This window comes from Barbus barbus (genome assembly GCF_936440315.1).
Source record: "Barbus barbus genome assembly, chromosome: 42".
NCBI classification, from domain to species: Eukaryota; Metazoa; Chordata; class Actinopteri; order Cypriniformes; family Cyprinidae; genus Barbus; species Barbus barbus.
In genome coordinates this window covers 8,789,286-8,813,310 of record NC_136720.1, presented here as the reverse complement: position 1 = coordinate 8,813,310, position 24,025 = coordinate 8,789,286, and the positions used below count along the sequence as shown (strand labels likewise).

Genomic DNA, 24,025 nt, shown 5'->3' with positions numbered 1-24,025 from the left:
AGTCATATATACAGTCATGGCCGATAATATCGGCACCCTTGGTAAATATGATCAAAGAAAGCTGTGAAAATTAATCTGCATTGTTAATCCTTTTGATTTTTTTTTTTTTTAATTCACAAAAATCTAACCTTTCATTAGATGATAAGAATTTAAAATTGGAGGAAATATCATTATGAAATAAAAAACTTTTTTAAAGAATTAAAAAACAATTGTCAAACAGCCCCTACATCACCACAAAATTCTCCTATCTCATCCAAAAACAAACTCCAGCATATTCAGTTATCAGACAGGACTGGCACTTCAAATGGGACTGGCTTCTATGGTCAGATTAAACTACAAAATGATCTTTTTAGCAGCAAACACTCAAGATGGGTTTGGTGAACACAGGGATAAAAAGTACCCCATGTGTACAATGAAATATACTGCTGTATTTGTGATGTTGTGGGCCTATATTTCTGCTGGAGGTCCTGGACATCTTGTTCAGACACATGGCATCATGGATTCTATCAAATATCAACAGATAAAAAATCAACAAGTGACACTGACTCTGTTAGAAATCTTATAATGGGCCATGTTTGGATCTTCCAACCGTACAATAATCCAAACACAAACCTCAAAAACAACACAAAAATGGGTCACTGAGCACAAAACCAAGCTTCTACTTTGGCCATTCCAGTCCTCTGACCTGAACCCTGTAGAAAATGAGTGAGGTGAACTGAAGAGAAGAAGCACCATCATGGAGCTGGCAATCTGAAGGATCTGGAGTGATTCTGGATGAAGGAATGGTCTCTGATCTCTTGTCAGGTGTTCTCTAACCTCATCAGGTATTATAGGAGAACATTTAGAGCTGTTAAACTGGCAAATGGAGGTTTCAAAAAGTATTGAATAAAATGGTGCCGTTAATTGTGGCAAATGCGTATTAGAGAAAAACATTTATTTCATAATGATATTTCCCCCCATGATAAATTCTTATTCTCCAATAAAAGGTTAGATTTTTGTGAATTTTTTAAATTTTAAAAAGATCAAAAGGATTATCAATGCAGATTAATTTTTACAGCCTTCTTTGATCATATTTACCAAGGGTGCCGATATTTTTGGCCTTGACTGTATATATATATATATATATATATATATATATATATACATACATACATACATATGAAGAGTTAATTTGCAAAAACAGATAACTCTGTTTTTAAAAATTTTCAAAAATCATGTTTTTTCATAGTGCAGTCCAGTTAATCTCAAACTGCAAAAAAGTAAACAATAAAAATTAAACTAACTAACACAATAAAAACATGGTCACAATAAAAAACATGATTTTTAAAAAAAAATTAAAGATGGAGTTATCTGTTTATATATGTAATATAAATAATTCACACTGTACACAGAAATTAGCCCAGTAGATGTCGATAAGCACATATTTTGCAAACCGTCGTCGAACAACAGAAGAAGAAGAGCTATGAATCATGGGAATTGTAGTTCAAGACATGGCGTGTCTCTGCGCATTCAGCAGAACCTGTACAGATCCCTCCTGTAATTCATATCGACTACCACCCCAGCATGCGCAACTGATGGACACTTATGGCGGAGAGCTATGACTGAGGATTTTGATGAAGAAGTTGTTTTCGAGGTGAGTTTTTGAGCCAGACGCTTGCGTTACGCGGGCACACAAACAGCTGCTCAAATATCTGGGATAGATGTGCAGTTAGCAGCCTGCACTTAGCACATAAAACACTCCTCCCTGTGCACCTCTACAATGACTTCTAGCTGCTTATTAACCACTCTGGGTTAAAGAGAATCTAAAGGGTCTGGTTAGCTTCGTTTTTCATATAATACAACATGTTAGGAGACATCAATCTTATAGAGACCGTGCTTCAAAACATAGTGAGCTGACTACCTAGACCAGTGGTCTCAAACTCAGTTCCTGGAGGGCCACAGCTCTGCACAGTTTAGCTCCAACCCTAATCAAACACACCTGATCCAGATAGTCTTCAGGATCACTAGAAACTTCCAAGCAGGTGTGAGCTGGAGCTGAGGCCCTCCAGGAACTGAGTTAAGAGACCACTGACCTAGACGCTATATATAGGCGCGTCAAGCACTAGGTAGGCAGGTCACTAGGTTTTGAGACATTTATGCCTAAAAATGTCATCTAAATCGGCAGTTCTTTAGGTCTTAGATTAATTAATGCTGTATAGGTTGCCAGCTAATTGGGCTTTAAGATTAAGATGTCCAAAAATGCTGGATGGCATCCCACTAAATATTTTTTTTTAGTTTAAAATGCCCTAAAAATGCTGTCTGTGCTGGTAGCTCCTTAGTTTAATGCTAATGACCCCAAAACAGTCTAGTGAGGCACCTAAATAGGTTTGTAGACACTTTCAGTTTGTCTGCCTCTGTGGTCTGTTTTATTTTATCCTCTATAAATTGAATTAAAAGCATTGTGCATTAAAGCATGTGTGGTCTTGATCTGCCTTAATGAGTCAAGATTGAGGCAGTCATATCAATATCCTACTGATGCTCCATTCCTAGGGAAACCATGCTGTCATAGACATTGATCTATATTAGATCTTTATTCATTTAATATGTTTGTGGCAGTGATTGTAATAATTTACTGTTGAGGAAAAAGTCATAAGGAATATTTCTTGGGTAAGACTGTAACAATTAGGGCCTAGTTTTTCCTGGATCAACAACTTAATAGTCGATTCCAGGCAATATGTATCTATTAATTGGTTAAATAATTGAATAAATAAATAGCTTGGCAGTTTGAATTTAATAAAAAGCTACTAGACAAAGCTCCTGTTACACTTTATTTATATATTTTAAACACACACACAGATATATATATATATATATATATATCTTTTTTTTTTTTTTTTACAGGGAATATGCATGTGTATACACACACACACACACATATATATATATATATATATATATACAGTGCCCTCCAAAAGTATTGGAACAGTAAGGCCAGTTCCTTTATTTTTACAGGGAGTATAGTGTATGTGTGTGTGTGTGTGTGTATATATATATCACAAACACTTTCAGATATGATGGAAATCCTGATTTGTGTATTTGGTCAGTTGTTGGCATATGCTGCGCTGGTCAGATTTTGACATGCTTTTACAATGCTCTATATCGCCACGTACAATCCAGACTTCAAAACAAAAACAGTTGGATTCAGTTTGCTCTCATTTGGTGACCTAAAATCAGGTCTTTCGCCGCAGGCCAGTTTAGCTGCTCTCTCACATCAATAAACACACGCTAACCGATTCCTCTCACTGCAAATGAGCTTTAGTGCAAAAACATCCAAAGTTCGCAACGGGTGGCAGCAGGCAATATCTCGAAGCAGGATTTGACCGACCAAGAATATGAGAATTATAAACCTCTTTCACAACTCAAATCCAGTGGCAATGGTAAGCAGTGGAAATGCGCCTGTGATTCTGGGTCTCTGGTCAGGAATTGGGACCTTTAAGAGTGTCGGATCTACTTCTTCTGTTGAGCAATGGTGCGTTTGAGAAGATCCAAGACAAGAGTGAGGGACACTCGAGAGGTAAGGGAGGAAAAAGGCAGGAAAAGATATTGTTTGTAGTGTTTTTCCTCAGAGAGCACAGCCCTTAACTTCCTGAGAGAGATATCGGAATCATGACCCCTCTATTTCTCTCCTCCCTTCCTCTTCATATTACTTTCACTCACTTGTTCATCAAATTATATTTCTTCTCTGTGTGTGTATTTCTTTCCTTTCTTCTTGTCAGGATGGTATAATTGTCCCATGCTGTCAAGTTTCTTGAATAAGTTGTTTTTTTTTTTTGGTATTATTTTAAACAAACAAACAAATAATTAAATAGTGGAGAGGTTTTGTTTTAAAATATTATTAGTATTTTAAAGCTTTTGTCTGCCAAATAAAAGTTTTGTATAACCAACATGCAGGTGTGTATACATATACATATACATATATATGTATGATATAATGATATAAAACAAAAATATAGAAAACATTTTGACGGGTAAGTCAGTGTGTTATAGCCAACATTCAGTCATCATATTTAAAAAAATAAATACATTTATATTGCAGCTTTTTATGACATATTAAGGTTAGTTCAGGCAGTTGAATAGAAAACCTCAACAAAACCTTATGATATTCATGATACAAAAAATGTGTTTTAAAACATTTTTGAAAATAATGATTTTTGCATATTATGGGTTATGCATATTCAGGATGTAATGTTACTTTCTGCTTGGGGGTTGCACCACTTGACATTCTTTACAATTTTTCAAAACCCTATTAAACCTAAATAAATATTAGATTCCATTTGTCCTGGACATCCTCATTTGTCACGGACCCATGTTTATTTTGAGTTGTGTCTCTTTCGCCCCTCCAGAACTCTCCGCTGTTCCAGTACTTGCAGGATCTAGGACACACAGATTTTGAAGCATGTTCTCCCGTTTCTCAGGAGGAGGAGCCAAGAGCTGGTGGAGAGGAGGCCCAGTTTCCTCAGGATATCCTCCCTTCTCACAGAGTGAGTGTTAGCACTTACCTTTCCAGTACGCTAACCGTACAGCAACTACAGTTTTGTATAGTGTTTAATGAAAGATCTTAATCTTTGGAAAAGCTAAACATTTTTGTAAACTTGAGCTGTGTTGCTTGAGTAACAGAAGCAGATTAAATGCTAATCTGAATGGTGTTTTGTAACCAGCAGTTTTTGAAAAACACAGTCTTCAGTGTCACATGATCTTTCAGAAATCATGCTAATATGCTACATTTTTTCAGGATTCTTTGATTAATAGAAAGATCCAAAGATGAGCAATTATCTGAAATAAAACGATTTTGCAAGATTGTACCATTCAAGAGATTGGAGTCAGTAAAATTATTATTTTTTTTGGTGGTGGTGAGAGGGGGGGGGCTTATAGAAATGAATACTTTTAATACTTTTAGTTAGCAGGGATGCTTTAAATTAATCAAAAGTGATGATAAAGACAAAGAATCTTAAATGTTACAAACGATTTCTATTTCAGATAAATGCTGTTCTTCTGAGCTTTCTATTCATCAAAGAAACCTGAAAAAACTCTACTCAGCTGTTTTCAACTATTATTATTATTATAAATAATTTTATGAGCATCGAATCCGAATATTAGAATGGTTTCTGAAGGATCATGTGAATGGAGTAATGAAAACGGTGATTTGAAATAGTAAAAATGTTTCTGAATATTCCTGCTTTGGCTGTATTTTGGATCAAATAAATGCAGGAGACACTGCTCTTTTACCATCAAATGAAAGGAGATGGGGACTTGGGCTCCAAAGTGCCAAAAAGTGTATTTTTATACATTGAATTAGTTGGATATTAAAACTTTTTTTTTTTTTTTTTTACCTCAGAATCACTTAATTTATTGGAAATATAAAACACACTCAGTTAAAGAACAAACAAAGCATGTGCTGAATAAGTATTATCACTTCAAATGATTTGTAATTGGAAATAAAGCGTGTTACAATTGGCTCCTGTTGCAATAGTCACCGGTGTGAAACTGAAGGCCGGTTTCACGGTCACCTCAGAAACAGGAGGTGATGAATAACTGAAGAATTGTCCAGTCTTGTTTGGGAATGTGCTGTTATTCCACTTAGTGTGTAAATAGAGCTCGTTCCTTTGGCAGAGCAAAATATTGTTTGTCTGTACTTTATTTGGACTGTTTCCACGTTGAACATCATTATTGTCTTTAGTTTACTCATTTCAGACTGTCCTTGTTTGTGTTCCCAGTCTACGATGTGTCTCACACACACACACAGTCTCTTTCTATTGTTCAGTTGTTTGACACACACTCAAAGCATCTAGAATGCGAGTCCTACAGCAACGGAATACTAATGACATGAAAAAGGAAAGAAGACAAAACCGGCAGAACCTCCTCAGGGTGTGAGGCTGAATGCACACAATACTTTTCCAAAACTATAGTCACTTTCTTTCTGATTTGTTCTGACATTTCAAGATACCAAATCTGAAGTTTGTTTCTTTAAATGTTTTGTATGTCCATGATCTTTCTTTGTTTCAGAGGATGTTTAGTATGTAGGCTAAAATGGTAAAAACCACAGACATGTGGTTTGTGTGTTCATGACCCAGACAGGAATCAATAATCGGTCTGTGGACCGTTACTCAAGAGGACATAATAAACATACCAGCATCCGATACTTTAATAACGCTGTAAATGAAAGACACTCTTCAAGGCTACATTTATTGGATAAAAACAGTAATATTGTGAAATATTATTACTCCAGTCTTCAGTGTCACATGATCCTTCAGAAATCATGCTAATATGCTAATTTGCTGCTCAAGAAACTTTTCTTATTATCAAGGTTTACAGTGGTTGTGCTTAATATTTTTGTGGAAAGCATGATGCATGATTTTTGTCAGGATTCTCTGATGAATGGAAAGTTCAAAAGAAATAGAAATCTTTTGATATGGTAATAAGATCCTATGAAATCGATGTGATAAACAAACAAGATAAAAAAGGTTGTCGAGACTAACTTTAAGTTTGACCAAAACGTTTTAAAAAGTTTGACCGTTTTCAGTCTGAAATAGTTTTAAAGCTTGAATGTTTTGACGGCAATACAGCAGATATATATAACTATTAGAATGGAAGCTTAAATGTGTTCATATGGCTTAGAAATTTTGCTAAGGTATTTTGGATGGTTGCTAGGGTGTTGCTATGTGGTTGCCAGGGCACGTGGGGTGTTGCTATGCAAATGCGATGGTACCCCTAGTGGTTGCAATGTTGTTGCTGTGCAGTTGCTAGGGTACTTGGGGTATTTGCTAGGGCGGTTGCTAGGGTACGCGGGCTGGTTGTTAGGGTGTTGCTATGTGGTACCATATCTAATATTATCCTTTTCAAATCAATGTGATAAGCAAATTAGTTTGAAAGTAATCTAAAAATAATCAAGTAGTCTTATTATATTGCTTAAGTTGTGTGATGTAATGGATTATATTACTAATTTTTTTTTTTTATTAATGTAATTGAGCATCAGTAATGGACTACATTTTGTTAATGTACCCCAGTTTTAAATACCCCATAGAATTGTTAGATTAGTGCAGTTTTCTGTCACAGTGATGCTGCAGCGTGATGTTATTGCTAGTTAGTGGCAGGTAGTTTTTGGACAAAGGCAGGAGATCTTATGTTTTGGATTAAAAAAAAAATGAGTGCAAGATGTTTGCTGTCTCTCCCATCCACCCAGAGAATTTAGAAATTGTCATTTCTATGCCATGACAACCATTAGGTCATTGAAAAATGACTGCCCATATTCGCACTTATTCAGTATTCAGTTACTTGACTTGCTCTGATGAGTGATAGCATGAACTATGTTGGTTTCCCTCAGAAATCTAGCATGTTTTAGGCTTTAATTTGTGTGTTTTTTTGCAGAAGAGTGGTGTTTGGAGGCTGGTTGATGCTCTGCACAGTCTGAATCCTCTGCGTCGAGACGGCGCCAACCGCTGGCAGGAGCAGCAGCTGGTGAGAGTGAAGCTCAGCATACAGCTGGATTTCAGTCATTTATAAAATATGCATAATCACATAAATATTTATGGGGGCAATAATTGTTTGGTGGTTTGCAGGGTTGTCAGATCTGCTTTAGAAAATCAGCCCTTTGGCCAATCAAAATTAGCTCAGTTTGACCAGTTAAATTATCCCAAATACCCAAACTCTAAATATGCAGGTCCTGTACCTAAAATACATATTTAACAGTCACTTATGCACAATACACAATTTTAACTTGAAAATCACTGTATAGTATTAATCATTAACACAGTCAGTTTTCATAAATAAAATCATCTTATGTTCAGATTGATGGCTAGTGAACGAAATTATTTGGTCGGGGTGGTAATCCTTTTATTTTTGAACATTCAAAAATGAAGTATTTGCAGCTGAACAAAATTAAATGTTTTTAAATATTTTTAATGGATGAAAAATGCTTATGTGAATAAATTTAAATAATAAAAGGCACTTGGAAATGTATTTAAATTTAAGTATAAAATTATTAAATATAACTGTTGTTAAATGTAGGAAATTCAATTTTTGTTTAACCGCATTGTTAAACATGTATAAATGTATTTAATTGAAAACAATTGTAAATGTATTTGTTACTGAATTGTCAAATAAATCAACTGCTTTTAAAAAATGCTATTTAAGAAAAAAAGATAATTAAAACTTATTTAATTTTTTTTAAGTGATTTTAAATTGAAATGCCAAATAAAGAGATTTTCAAAACAAATTTCTCAGTTAAAGCTGATTTCTTAATAAAGTGAGCTTTGTTAAAAGTAATTTATTTTTTGGTTTTACTTGCCTTTTTTCAAATAACATAATAATTGATTCCATCTCCATAGGGTTTGCTTAATCTAACTGATACTAACACATCATTTCAAAATCAATTTGATAAGACCAAGATCTTGTCGTGCATTACAGTACAGAAACCCATTATTGATCCCATAATTAGATTGATTTGCTGCCGCAGAAAGATTTTATTCAGCTGTGTTTGTTTTCCTGCAGGACGCTACCTTCCGCCAGTATTCCCTGCGCTGTCTGTTATCTCAGGATGTGCTGTTGCAGGAGGATGTCGAGCTGATTGAGCTCTTGGATCCGAGCGTGCTCTCTCTGGGCTCCATTGATACCGTGTGCCCCAGCGCCAGCACTGCTGTCCCAGCGCCACGCTACCTCTCGCCACCCTCTATACGGTACACACCTACGTCAACACCAACAAAAACACCTTTCAGGGATAGTTCACCCAAAAATGAAAATTGTCCATAATTACTCACCCTCATGTCATTCCAAACCTGTAAGACCTTCGTTGATCCTTGGAACACAAATGAAGATATATTTGATGAAATCCGAGAGTTTGCTGACCCTGCATAGACAGCAACGCAACTGAAAAGTTCCCAGATCTAGAAACGTAGTAAGGACATCGGTAAAATAGTCCATGTGACATCAGGGGTTCAACCTTAATTTCATGAAGGTACAAGAATACCTTTTGAGTGCAAAGAAAACAAAAATAACAATTTTATTCAACAATTCTTCTCCTCCGTATCCTGTCTGTAGCAGCGTGAGAGTATCACGACACATGCGCTTGCTTCCGCATCGTGATGCTCTCACCACAATTGCGGCACACGGCTGCAGACGTAATTTGGAAGAGAAGAATTTTTGAATAAAGTCGTTATTATTGTTTTCTTTACGCACAAAGTATTCTCTTAGCTTCATAAAATTGCGGTTGAACCCCTGATGTCACATGGACTATTTTACTGATCTCCTTGCTACGTTTCTAGATCTGGGAACTTTTCAGTTGCGTGGCTGTCTATGCAGGGTCAGAAAGCTCTCGGATTTCATCAAATATATCTTCATTTGTGTTCCAAGGATCAACGAAGGTCTTACAGGTTTGGAATGACATGAGGGTGAGTAATTAATGACAGAATTTTCATTTTTGGGTGAACTATCCCTTTAAGGGTGCTTTCACACTAGCACTTTTGGTGCGCTCCCGGGTTTGATTGACATCAGAGTTTGGTTCTGTCTTCCAACCTCGGGTGCGCAACCCCGAGTCCGCTTAAAAAGGATGGTCTGGGGTACGGTTCATGTGAACTCCGGTACGGTTCGCTGCTGATGTGAACGCAATCGTCCCAAATCGTGGAAGTGAACTGATATTAATGACGGATTATTTGATAAAAATGTAGGTTTGTGTGTGTTTCCCTCACTTTCCTGACGAGCGTGACTGACACGCTGCAAGCAGAGAGCTGTAGGCCTATGTCTCATTTCTATTCGCCTATAGCATTCTTTAGAGCATTTGCAGTACATTTGTAAGACAGACTTAAGTGCCATTATGCACTTAAGCTTTGCAAACAAAACGAACGGTTCAAAAACGTCAATATATAAAAGTGCAGAGAGCTATGTTATGCATTTTGCCGCCTTCTCCTGTGTCATCGTTACTAAGCAACGGGGTAAACAGCTGCTGGCTTGATGACGCAAACGAAATGCGGTTCAGACCCAAATAAAATATGAACGCAGTCCAGCGGGGGCAGGGGGAGGAGGATCTATCGAACTCTGGTTCGGACCAGGCAGTCAAACCATGTCTGAAAGCACCCTAACACTATCAGCTTGACATGTTACTGATGTGTTTTTGTGTTACAGGGATGTGTCGGTTTTGGTCGGGCTGCTAGCTGTCTTGCTCGGCGTGTGCTTTTCGTACCCTGACCACGAGCAGGCTCTGTGGCTGTGCGTTGTCCTGGTGTGTGTTACGTGTGCGTGGCGGGGTCTGTCTCTGTGGCGTAAGGCCGTTCTACAGCGGCACGTTCAGTCTCTGGCCGTCCAGCTGGAGGGTTTGGTCAAAAACAGCCGAGCGCTGACCAGTCTCTCTCGCAAGTCACTGCGACTCATACAGGAGACAGAAGTCATCTCACGAGGTTTCACCCTGTAAGTGTCATCACACACACACATATGTTGGTATTGGTGGTTTATGGGGACTCCCCAAAGGCGTAATGGTTTATTATACTTTTCAAACTGTATTTTCTTTCGCCTACACCTAAACCTGCCCCTCACAGGAAATTTTGTACAACTTTAGATTTTCAAAAAACACCATTTAGTTATTATTATTATTTTTTTTAAGCCTTTTAAATTACAGGGACAGTGTCCTCATAAACCACCTTCACCTTGAAATACCTGTCATACCCATGTCCTCATGAAACACACACACAGACCTCAACCACTTTAGTTAGTCATGTCTTATCAGAGGTGGACAGTAATGAAGTATAATTACTTGACTATTATTTTTTCTGGAAACTTGTGACTTTAACTTCACTACATTTGAAAGACACATTTCGTACTTTTCACTTTTCTGCTACATTTCTATCAAGGTCCTCAAAGTAGAAATTCGTTACTATGTAGCAGCTTTGAAAGTCAGTGGGTGACTTTTTTTTTTAGACTGTCTATCAGTAATTTCTCTTGTAGGGCTACATGAAGTGATTTCCCCACATTTTTTTTTAAATGTGATATTGGTTACACTTTATTTGAAGGTGTCCTTGTTACATGTACTTACTATTATAATTACAAAAAAATTATGCATAATTACATGCAAGTAACCCTGAACCAAACTCTAATCCTAACCCTAACCATACAGTAAGTACTTGTAGTTAATTAATATTACTCAATAATTAAATGTATAATTACACTGTAACAAGGACACCTTAAAATAAAGTGTAACCGTGATATTTATTTACAACAATTCAATAAGAAGTTAATATTGTGAGATATTAGACACAATATTGTCTGATTTTACAAAATTGTGTAAATTAAAATATTACCTATAAAGCCACAGAAGATCTGTTGTGTGTCGGCTAACAAAACACAGTAGGTGTTTGACTTAAAGCAGCGCTGCAAAGACCTCATTCGCCGGAACGGCTTCCACGTACGACAGATAGCAGAAGTGAGAGAGAGTGTTTATTACATTTGAAATATGGATATTGCATGGATTCGCTACGTTAGGCCTATATTCATCCCCCGGAGCCATGTGAGGCACATATTATTATGGATGCGCACGCTTTATTTGACGTCTTGTGGACTGTTGGAAAACAAACACCCACCCACTGCAATGTTAACGCTTGGAAGAGTCAAAACTAATTTTTAATATAAGTCCGTCATATATACCTAGGATGCCTCGAGTGAGAGTAAAATAAAAACTCGCAATTTTGAGAGGTCCTCAGAACTGTGAGAGAAAAAAGTTGTAATTACCTTTTTAATATTTTTATTTTGTGTCGGAAATAAGCTACATTTATGGAATTTGACTAGTTGCAGTGTTTTTCATTTTTTGTGAGATTTTGTTTTCGGCATGAAAATCGGTGATTATTTCTGCTTCCGGTTTGTATAGTATAGGCAGTTTCGCAGTTGTTTAAAGCTGAAGTGTGTTATTTCTGTGCAACTGATTAACTGTTTTCAAACAGGTTTCCTAAACACTCCTGTTTATAGTCGCGCAAACCAGCAGAGCAAAATGCTGGATAACAGCACCTTATGAATGGCATATTTATAGTTGATTTTAGAGTGTGGACATTAATCTGGGATAGGAGAAAGTATTTTAACAAAATATTACACGCTTCATCTTAAAATTTTATGATTTTTTTTTACTATATTCCTGTTTGGAAGGATATGTGGATTGTTTGACTTAATTGGTGCCCCCCACCCCCCAAATGTGGCATGTTCCTCGTTTTGAGTGGAAATATGAGCTTGAATCACTTCTAATTTTCAATATTTAGAATTGGTCATTTTGAGCTGTTAAACTGCAGGACTACTAACTTGGAATGATATATAAACAAGTAGCATTTAGATATTGTTTTGAAAAATAAGTCACATTTTAGAAAAATAAGTATAATGCATGTGAGTTACTGGCATGGGCTGATGTCCTCTATATAAATGAATACCTGTTATGTGTATTTATGTATGTGTTTAAATACAGATTTAATAATTCGGTTATGTGTATGAGGTTTGTGTGCTCTGTGGTGTGCATGTTCAGTGTAATTTGTCTTTCATTAGATATAGTAAGTGTAATTATTATTAGCAATATTGCCGTTCAAATGTTTAGGGTAAGTGTGATTTACTAGGGATGCATCGATCCGATACTCAGGATCGGTATCGGCTCCGATACGGTCATTTTCTGCGGATCGGGTAACGTTATCGGTCAGAAGAGACCGATCAGAATCCGATATTGTGCATGAAGTTATATACTATTGTGTTATTGCTGAGGGATGTGCATAAGCGCTTTGTGCTGCTCTGTATTGGAGCCTTTCGTTTTATAATACTTTTGCGCAATGAAAAATTATTAATAGTCTTTCTTGTTCTGTCCTATCTATCACATGTTGCTGCCTTCATTATTGTGCTATAGATTTAAAAGAAATGTCTTTTAATTTTATAGTATATATTTATATATAAATGTATTTGCTTGTTTTTCATGAATGTATTTTACAACAATACAAAGAGCAACGTGTACCATTTTACCAGATTTAGTCCTACACTTATTCACTTTTATTTGTAAATAAAAATGTTTCACTAGGTTTTATAAAATTATTGTGCGCCTATGAGTATCTTTTGCTGCTGAATTATCGATTATCGAATTATATTTTTGTCATTGATTGTTATTTTTTATTAAAATGAAGTTATCTATATGTAGTATATTGTTTAACACACAAAAGAGTGACAATCAGGTCAACACAGAGAAGTATAGAAATTCTACATCTATTTAAAAAAAAAAAAAACACTGCGTAAGTATCGGATTGGATCGGTATCGGCAGATACTTTTCGGGATCGGTTCTGAAAAAAATGGTATCGTTGCATCCCTAGTGATTACTTTAAAGAAATGCAGTCTTTTGTCTAGCAAGCATTCATTAAATTGATAAAAGGTGACAGTAAAGATTTTTACTCTGTAAAAAATCTATTTCAAGTAAATGCTGTTGTAAATTTTTTAAATAGCACAACTGTTTTCAACATTGATAATTAGAAATGTTTCTTGAGCAGCATATTAGAATGAGTTCTGAAGGATCATGTGACACTGAAGACTGGAGTAATAATAATAATTTGTTACATTTATATAGCCTTTTCTGGGCACTCAAAGCGCTGAAAATGATTCCGCTTTTCCAATCACAGGAATAAAAAATTAGTTAAAATCTTACTTGCCCAAACTTTTGAACTAGTGTATTAGTCATTATTTGTGTTCTGTGTGTTACGTTGTTACATAGTGTTAGTCTGGTAGGATTATATGTGTTGTTTGTGATGTGTGTCTGCCCTGATGGTTCTCGGACGTCTGCACAGTTGGATCACGTTTCACTTGTCAAGTTTACTCGACAGGGTGAGTGGCGCCTGTCCCTTTAACAGGGCGGGGCAGCTTCGCAGCCAGCAGCTGATTGGTCTACGGAAGGCGGCCTATAAGAGTCTTCGCTGCGTATTCCGAGCCTCTCGCCTCGCCACATGCGTCATGCTCAAGTCATATCCTGATACAACAACAGCTTTTACTATTTGGTTTCTGAACATTTAATTCACTTGGTCGAGTCCTTGACTGTGTTTTACGTATCCGCTGAACTCGGAGATTGACAATGTCACCAACTACGTGTCCACCGTGCCAATCAGAGAGCTTGGACTCGGTCTGGGGGTGGAGCATCTTTCTGACGATCAGGCACAAGAACTGACCAATGATTACAGTCTGCCTGCACTCAAGGTATAGAAACACTCACTGCTGATGGGTTATATAGCTGAATTTCTTGATATTTTTTTAGTGTTTTGACCATATTTAGGTATAATGACGATCTAAATATATGTTTATGTATATATATATGACCTTTTGTATTATTTATTCAAATATTTTTGTATATAAATGTTGTTAATATTACATTAATATGAATAATTTTGGATTAAATAATTGAATTTGACCATTTGAAAGAAAGAAAATCATAGTTCACAATCTTTAGTCCTTACCTGCTATTTTTGAGTCGAGAAGACACAAGGAAAGAGGCACTATTCCACACCTTATGGTCAAATAAAAGACACATTAACATTACAACATTCATAACGCTGTTCTTTTTAGCATTAACATAACAAGTGTTACTGTACTGTAAACATTCAATATAGGTTATTGCCCAGCTGTATTGTCGACATAAATGCACATCATTCTCTTCAATAACCGTTGATTGTTTTGCAGATGTTGTTCCAGTTGTGGGTCGGGCAGAGCTCCGAGTTTTTCCGGCGGTTAGCTCTGCTGTTGTCTCCGGGGAAGGAGGAGCTAGACTCCAGGCCCAGCCCCCTCACGTACAGCAGTGTACCGTTGATTACTGACTCTCTCCATTGCATGCTGGCCGCTTGTCTCAGAGATCTTCAACGCAGCTTTAATTTCCATCGCTACTTTGAAACGCAGCACCAGTCGCTGCCCGCAGAAAGAAATGGACGCGCTCAACAGAAGTGTAGAGAGCTCAATTCTCTGCACACGTCTGTCCGCAGTTTACAACTTCACCTGAAAACACTCTTAAACGAGTATGTACTTCTTAGGGTTTATTGTCATTTAATTTTTTAATTAATGCATTTCTAAAAACTTCACTAAAATATAGGAAGATCTGACTAAATGGCAGTTGATTTACTCTAATATATGGGTCATTCTAGCTGGAAACGTCTTGGAAAAAAAAGTATTTTACCAAACAATTTGTATGCATGCAAATTTTAAAATATCCGAGGTACACATTTCTTGTGCAGTTAATTCTCATATTGTATTTTCAGAAAGTTTTGGAATATTTGTCCTCTCCCCAAATTTGTCACTACCGAAACACAGTGATTATAATTTAAATAGAAGCGTTATATTGACCTATTAGAATTTTGCTTAAATCTAGGTTGTAAATATAATTTTTGCTATTTTACTAAATAATTGTTCCGAGGTAAATCCATGACAGTTAAATTTTGAACAATATTTCAAGTGTAATTTTTGAGATTTGTTGTATGTTGAATCTGGTTTTTCTTTGTAAAAGGCAGAAAGTTGATCATACTGATTTCAAAGTTAAGGATTCATTATTTTGAATGTGCATTGAACCAAAAAATATCATAACATCTTAGTTGATAATCAGTATACTTTATTTTTGACTAAACATCCCATGTTTCGGTAGTGACAGTAATGCTTTGGTAGCAACCACATCACATTACAGAATTTTTACTCTTATACTAAAATACTACTAAAACATAATAAAATAAAAAAAATGGTTTTATTTCCCCAAATGTGAGGATTATGTGTTTCCTTTGGTCACTACCTTTAGTGACAATTTTAGATAATTTTGAACCTAGCTCAAAGATGCTAATTCTGGTGAGCTAGCACTGTTCTGAACAGTGGTATAGATATAAAAACTAAAGGATGTGGAACTTTAGCACACTTTTTTTTTGGATAGCAAAAAAAAGTGTGCTAAATTGCAAAAAAAAAGATGTTCGGTAATGACGTTACACACAAAGTTCTTCAGACTTTTGAACACATTTACCTCAAAATGATGAGACTTATCTACTCACACCTTTAAAGTAGAGAGGGGGGGGACACAGGAATATTTCCTGATCATAAATTTATGGGTTTAGTTAAAATCAGTCTCGGCCAACAGACTAAAACTGTTTCGGTAGTGACATGAAAAATCCAGGACACTTTTTACAAAGAAAATATAAAATATTTTTTTGAACGTCACTTTATAAAATAATCAAAAATATATTTTTAAAAACAACAATGGAAAAAAAATGCAAAAATATTTCAATATTTTCATAAGTTGAAATTTAGGGGTTAGGGTTTTAGTTTTTGAATACTTCAATGCTTTTTAAATGCGTTTTTTTGGTTGTGGGACAGCAGTTTGCACCAATTATGTAGAATGGCCCATATTGTTGGTTCAAAAAACACATCCAGTGTTGTTGTTTTTTTTTTTTTTTTCTCATAGGGTCATAATTCTTGAGGATGATCTGGAAAAGTTAATGGTTGCTAAGGAGACGGAGGAGGTGACGTGTGCGGGATATCAGGAGCTGAAGGAGCATCTGCAGCTGCTGCAGCCTCACATGCAGGCCAGCACCTGCTGCTGGGACGACACACTCGCTCAGGTCGACCGCATGCTACGCCGAGTCTCCAGCTGCCCAGGTCAGGGGTCAACCGTTCAACCAATCACTCCACACTGCTTTGAAATTTGAATGAATGACTGTTTTGTTACACATTTTGTTTCATCCATGTGCTAATTTATTTTTAATTATTTTAGTGTTTTTTTATTTTATAGTATTAGTTTGATACATTTTAAATGACTTAATTCAAAAATTCATCATTACTGGAGTACAATCAGGCGAAACGTCCCTCTTACAGGAGTACTTCACCCAAAAATAAAAATTTCATTTTGTACATTTTGAGAAAAAATTGATACTAATAATAAATGAAAAAGATAGTTCACCCAAAAATGAAAAGTCTGTCATATTTTACTCCCCCTCATGTCGTTCCAAACCTGTATGAGTTTCTTTGTTGAGCATAAAAGAAGTTATTTTGAAGAATGCTGGTTATCAAACAGTTCATGGTCCCCATTGACTTCCATAGTATTTCTTTCCCTACTATGGAAGTCAATGGGGACCATCAACAGTTCGGTTCTTCAAAATATCTTCTTTAGTGCTCAAAATTGTTTAATTTAATACTTTTATTAAGCAAGGACCCATTAAATTGATCAAAAGTGACATTTTTAAGGTTACAAAAGATTTCGATTTCAAATGAATGCTGTTCATTGAATCTGAAACGGCTCGTTCTGAGAGACTGTTTATGATTTATTAGTTTTATTAAAAAATGAGTTGGTGGATTTTTAACATTAGGCTGGTTGTTTTCACACGCTGCGGCCACACAACTGTGTTCAAACACCTTATAAAAGTGATTTTTGCATAATTGGTCCCCTTTAAATATTCTTGACCGTCTCTCAAATCCTGGTACCATAAATGGTAAAAAACAACAACATAAGACAGTAGAAAGGATATTATAAGTGATTTTGTACAGTTAGCCGGTAATTATGCAGTTATTATAGAAAAAACATTTCACTGCAGAAACCAATTGACCACTCATACTCAATTATTGCAGAGAGAGACCATATAAGTGTCTATGAAATGATGTCCTCACCATATAATAGGTGCGTCAGCCTTTGTGTGTTTCTGTGGTAACACAGTGTGTCTTGGGATATTTTTAGAGTTCCTTATTCGACTGATTTCCCTCCCTTCGGTTATTTTAGGGAGCTTTAGGGAAGTAGGAGGGTAAAAAAGGACAGAGAGAGAGGGACGGGGTGGGTGACGTCCTTTACAGAATCAGGCCACAATGCACAAGTAGGTGAAGTCCATGGTCGTGTGATGCCCAACGTCATATGATGATGACCCTCCTCAAGGCTGGTGCTTTACTGTAGGAAGGTCAAAGTTCATATACTTCTGCATGTGGGTGCCAAACAACAGCAGCTGTTTTTAATAACTTAATTACTTGCACAAGTAAAGCATTTCTGCAGGCAACACAGTTTGAAGCGCATAAAAAAAAAAAAAAAGGAAATATGACTCCAAATATTCTTGTAAAATATTAATGTGACCTGATATTGTTTGTTTGGTCATTCCTTCATGTATGTTTATCCATATATGCCAATATTGGTAATGTTTTGACCCTCTATAATATTTTTTAAAGGGACTAACTGACATCATTGTTCTCTCCTCTGTTAATATGAATATTTTCTATGGCAGATTTCAAAATGTTCAGTATTTTATACTGTACATTATAATATTGTGATGCCTAAATTCACTTGTATCACACTATTTGTTTTTTTTAATCTAGTGTCAGTTTTTGGCCATAATATCACAATGAATAACAATACCACAACAAGCGACATTTGATTCACATAGAAACTGAATTTGTCCCGTGTCATTTGCTGGAAGGAGACACGTTAACAGGATACTGTGTGTTTGTGTGTGTGTTCCACAGAGAGTTCAGATCAGCCAGAGGAAACAGCTGTCCCAGATCCCCCTCCTCCGGCCCCCATTACACACATACAGGACAGAGACCCTGTCCCAGAGGAACAGGTACTTTGTCTGTCTCTGTGTGTGTGTACTTTTAAGCAAGAGAGAAATATTAGCATCTGTATTATTAGTAGTGTTTAAGTCAAGCTTCATTATTACTGCTCATTTTGATGGGCAGTTTATATGGGTCTATGACATGATGTTCATTTTATCTGTAAATCTGAGTTAACTAAAAATTCAGCATGAAATGTATTTATATATATATATATATATATATATATATATATATATATATATATATATATATATATATATATAATTTTTTTTTTTTTTTTGGTACAGCTGTCCTAATATCATAGTAAAATGAATGAAATTAAGCATTTTAATTAAAGTTCCCATGAAAGTTCCCAGTTTTTTGGGTGTTAGTATCAATATGTTAGTCTTAAGGTTATCTGTATGCCAGTGTTCTCCAAAACAGTGACAAAATACGCATTTAGAAGATATAAGCATTCAAAGCTTGCAGTTCGTCACTTCCGCCAAAACGGCTCAACGATTTTTTTGACATCACATCGTACTTCATCTTCTCATCAAACTTTCTGTCCAATCAAATGCTCTCTAGAATTCGAAGCGCCCGCCCCCTACACTACAAATCGACGCTGAAGCCGTGGCTGAAATAGGTCACTTGTGCACAGAATTAGTATTTTCTGTACGGTGAATGGCACGTAGTGCACTATATAGGGGACAGGGAGCGATTCAGACAGTGTAAATATGCTTTCCATTGAGGGGAAAAGAAGTCTGGTGTCACGCTAACCACCGCACCGCACTCACACTCTGCTCCGGTCCAGAGACACGGAGCGGATCACATGCGCGAATCGGCGCAGACCACAAAACGTATCGAGCCTATTTGAATTTTACACAATGCTATATTTTATAGCAATATGGATGAGATTGTGGCTGTCATACCCTGTCAAATGTGGCTTTACGGAGCTCAACGGCTTTAGCCCAAGCTGTGATATAAATTAATGCTATTGGCTATTTTAAAAAGGGGCGGGGCTGCTTTGTCTTCCTGTTTCAGTTAAAATGACGTCAACACAGAATAACGCTGCGTGTTTCAAAGCATTTCAGGGGACCTGAACTAAGTATGTATTTTGGCTTATTTTATTTTTTATATAAATAATTTGTACATATTAATCATTTTGCTTATTAATATTTGAAAATGGTCTGCCTAATCAAAGTCGTGGTGAAACAACATGTAGAAAACATTAAGGAAAAAGAAGTAAATTAGATAAAGTAACCACTACAGACCCTTATAACGGTGTCAAAGTGTATTAAAATATGAAATAATTTGATGCAAGTATTAAATTTCGGGTATGACAGACAAGCATCACTTATTTTTGTCCAGTTGTAGTTCACTTGTTTATTGTCTGTAAGTGAAGTGCTTGTTATTGTTGTCATCAACAGTTTTTCCCCCTTTCTATCTCACTAAGGATTTCACAGATGTGAATTGTGGAACGAAGCAAAACAAACTGCTAAGATTTCAGTGTTGTTATTAGCAAAAATGCAGAGAGATTCATAAACAGTTCACAATTTTGTGGTTATTAGCTTAGCTGGGAATAAAAAGATGCTTTTCTTGGCCAGGAACTGGAGGCATATGTCTCGGACTCGGACTCGGAGACCGAGTGGAGAGGGGCCACGGACATGCTGTCGCCATGGGAACAGGAGCGCCAACGTCATGAACGTGAGGAGTCCAGACGTGTTTTACTCGAGCTAAAATCTGTCCTGGGAGTCCGAACATCAGATGGAGAGAGAGACAAGCGCAAGCTTCTGCTGTTCAGTGACCAGGGTACTACATGCACAAACACATCATATTTTACTATTTTTCTTTCCCAGACGTTTAAGTGAGTTCTGTTTTTAGTTCTCGCAACAGTCCATTTCAGTGTGGGGGGGGGGGGGGGGGGGTAACTATGATATAATTAAATATTTTATATTTTGCAAGTCACTTTGGATAAAAGAGTCTGCTAAATGACTAAATGTAAATATTGTGTGTATATGTTTTGGACAATAATGCTAACTAGACAAATGCTAACCAGCTGAATCAGCTCAGACAGTTCATTTTAATAAACTGTTAAAACAACAAACTCTTTTTTTTTTCCCTTCTAGCCGCCCTGGCTCCATTTGCTAAGGACACATCAGAAACGGACACAAACTCTTTAGAACCGCATATTTCAGCAGAGTCCATGACTACCACAGAAAACCATGTCTCCCAACAAGGAGAGGAGAATGAATGTGAACAGCAGTCTGAGGTTCTGAGTGGGGCGGAAAGAGAGAGAGGTTCTGTTACTGAGTTTTGCTGTGGAGATTCTGATGTAACTGAGGCAGCTAAAGAGACCAGAGATGAGACTGTGGAGGAAACACAGCTCTTCCAGTCTGATGGGCTTATAGATGAGGGGCATGATGGGACACACCCGCTCACACCCAGAGTGCCCACCCTCTCTGTCATTGACAGATTGACAGAATTGCATGGCTCAGAAGCGATCAGTTTCAGCTCTGCCCTGGCCGCCCAGGTAGCAGCGCGCTCGCATACGTTCACACACATGCAGGAATGCACCTATGAGGACTCAGAGGAGGAAGAGGAAGTGACATCATCGCAGACGAGAGAAACTGAAGAGGACTAAAACAGCAAGATATTTATTCTCATCCTTTTGGTTGTATTTATTAAGCTTGATTTCAGGTCACAGACATCATTGGATGTAGCTGGTGTGTGTGAATCTGTTTTTGGTGCGCCTCTGTGTATTTGTGTGTGTGTGTGTGTGTGTGTGTGTTTGGGGGATTTATGTTTCATGTGACATCCCACGTCCACTCTCCTCATGACAGGCCTCAGGTACAGACTGGCACATGCTAGTACAAAAAAATAACAGACCAAAACCTAAACATTAACACAAACTACATGTCTTTGGCCATGTCCCAGTTTCATTCACTGTAACAGAGGTCCTACACAGAATAACCAAAACTCTTAAAAATTCTATTTTATTGGGTATATCCCACAAAGCCCAACAAGAACATGTTGGTGTAATATCTGACACCAATTAAATTAAATTATAAGGAAAAAGAAGCCTTTTCGCACACTTAAGATTTTGTGTATTGCTGCATTATTTTCACGACAAGCACTTTTTTCCAAATTCTTTTCAATTAAAACTTCTTTTTACGGCAATACAAAATAAATAAAGTTGTTTTTAATGTATCCTTTTTTTGGCTTTTATTTTTTTATATATATATATATTCAGAATATATTTGGACTTTTTATGCATTGCGAAAATGAGAAACTATTTTACTATTACGGTAATGACAGTTTCATTTATTTTGAATTGTTGTAATGTGAATGATTTGCTTGTTTAAAATATATATATATATATATATATAAATATTACGGTAATGAGACTTTGTCCCCTTATAAATACTAATGACAATTTTATGTATTTTTAATTGTGGTGAAATTACTTTTTTTTTTTTGCCTCATTATGCTAATTACTTTTTTTATTTTTTATTTTTTTTTTATTGTGGTAATGAGAATGAGATCTTGATAATGATTTTCTTTTTTTTCTGTAATACGAGAGAAAAAAAAGAAATTAATTGCCACAAATCAAGATGAATAAAATCATCATTAGTATAATGGATGGAATTTTTACCATAATTTTTCTTGCCATTACAATAATGACTATTTCTGTTGAATTGCATAATACAGACTGGAACCAGGCTGGAAAAAACTTTTGTATGAATATATATATATATAATATAAAACAAAAAATGTGTATATATACATACATATACACACACACATATATATATATTTTTTTTTTTTTTTTTTGAGAATGAGAATTTAGGGAAAATAATGTCAAGTAAATGCACAAAATCTTAATTGTACCACAAATAGGCTTCCTTTTCTTTATGGAGATTTAATTAGGATGCAATATATACCCACGCATGCAATTCACCTCATTTATTAAAACAAAAAGACAAAGTTAATACCCACATCGCACCTGATGTTGTCCTAAAAAAGACAGCATCTCTCCTGCCTCGAAGCCTCCGTTTTCTAAGTTTGTTTTTGCGAGGTCATTCTTTAGGGAAATAAATAGCTGCCCTGATTTCATTTTTGTATCAGACTTTGAGAGTTTGTGTTCAGACACAGCTGGAGTTTCACCGCTGTGACCATCACAGCGTTATTGCTTCAAAGTTATTACAAAACTTTACAAATATACCTAATGCCAGTTTCAAGCATTGACATTGTGATTTGTTTTGTTTTTCAGCTCCTTAGCATCTCATTTAGAACATAAAACCACAAATGATCAGGTCCTTATTAAAGTTAAGAAAAAATAATTCTCAAATAATGCTCAAGGCTGCTTCGGCCTTTCACACAAAACCCAGTTTTAAACTTAAACCCTCTTAACTTTTAACACTGTGGGAAGGGTACGGAGCTCCAGTTTAACTTGCCTTAATGTTCCCTTGTAAGGACTGTTGCACTTTACAGCTACACGGAAATGTTATAATGAGACCTAGAATGTTGATAAAACCAGAGAGCAAATCTTAGTTATGACGATGTTTGTGCGTGAATTGTGTGTTTTTATGTCTAACATTAAGTCATTTCCCCCACGCAGACGCATGACTCGATCATCTTGGCCATGGCAGACACTGTCTCTGTGTTGGTCCTCACTCAACACCAGTTTTGCCTTTTCTAAAGGTTCAAGTTTTTCCTCAGTCCAAAAGTAGCAACCTTGCATTTCATTTGTGAAATAAAGTACATGTACATATATGTGTTTGTCATTTGTGAGGTGAATCAAAATAGACTTGCCAGACAAGAAACCCATGCCATTAGAAGGACGATTCTGTCATCTACTGGACAAAATAATAATTATAACAATAGCCATACAAATTATATTTTTCTTTATATATAATATATACCACATTTAGATATGAAGTGTAATTTATAATGTAAAAGATGATATTTAATATAATACATCACGATGCATTCAGAATGGTCCTTTAGTTTTATTTATACGTGCACAACTTATTATACTGTGAAATATGACCTAGACATTGCGTTCGTGAGATTCACACAAAAGGTGCCATATTGCAAATTAATAAATGTGATGACTAATTATGATTTTATTCCAGTCTATCGATATTATGACTAAAAGTCTTGCGTAACGATATAGCAACTTTAGAACATACGCTTTGGATATTTAGAAATAAACCTGAACTGTCAAACTTTTGTGTGAATGGATTTCTATCATTAATATTCCTCTACTTTACAAACCCCACATTAATGTGGAAGACTTGGTTTATGAATATTTATTATATAAAGTGACGTTTGCGCAGTGGTCTTATCTGATTGGCTAAGACGCAGAACGCGCTAGTCAACTGGTATGCTCATGAATATTAATTAGATGACTTTTTAGCGTCAGCACGATTCATGAGGTTATGGTAATTTAGCATTCCACGTCACGCTCTC

The 24,025-nt window shown here is 36.1% G+C and overlaps 1 protein-coding gene across 1 annotated transcript; it reads left to right on the top strand.

Annotated features, from left to right (window-relative positions):
* The first annotated feature begins 1,582 nt into the window (after window positions 1-1,582).
* LOC306861722 (vezatin-like) lies at window positions 1,583-21,759 on the top strand. The gene is made up of 12 exons (XM_079404144.1): window positions 1,583-1,633; window positions 4,383-4,520; window positions 7,405-7,494; window positions 8,527-8,711; window positions 10,153-10,434; window positions 13,852-13,986; window positions 14,068-14,218; window positions 14,699-15,027; window positions 16,449-16,642; window positions 18,485-18,582; window positions 20,158-20,362; window positions 20,680-21,759. Exons 1-12 carry the CDS (start codon window positions 1,598-1,600, stop codon window positions 21,192-21,194), a joined length of 2,358 nt encoding a protein of 785 aa, XP_079260270.1. The 5' UTR covers window positions 1,583-1,597; the 3' UTR covers window positions 21,195-21,759.
* Window positions 21,760-24,025: the final 2,266 nt, after the last annotated feature.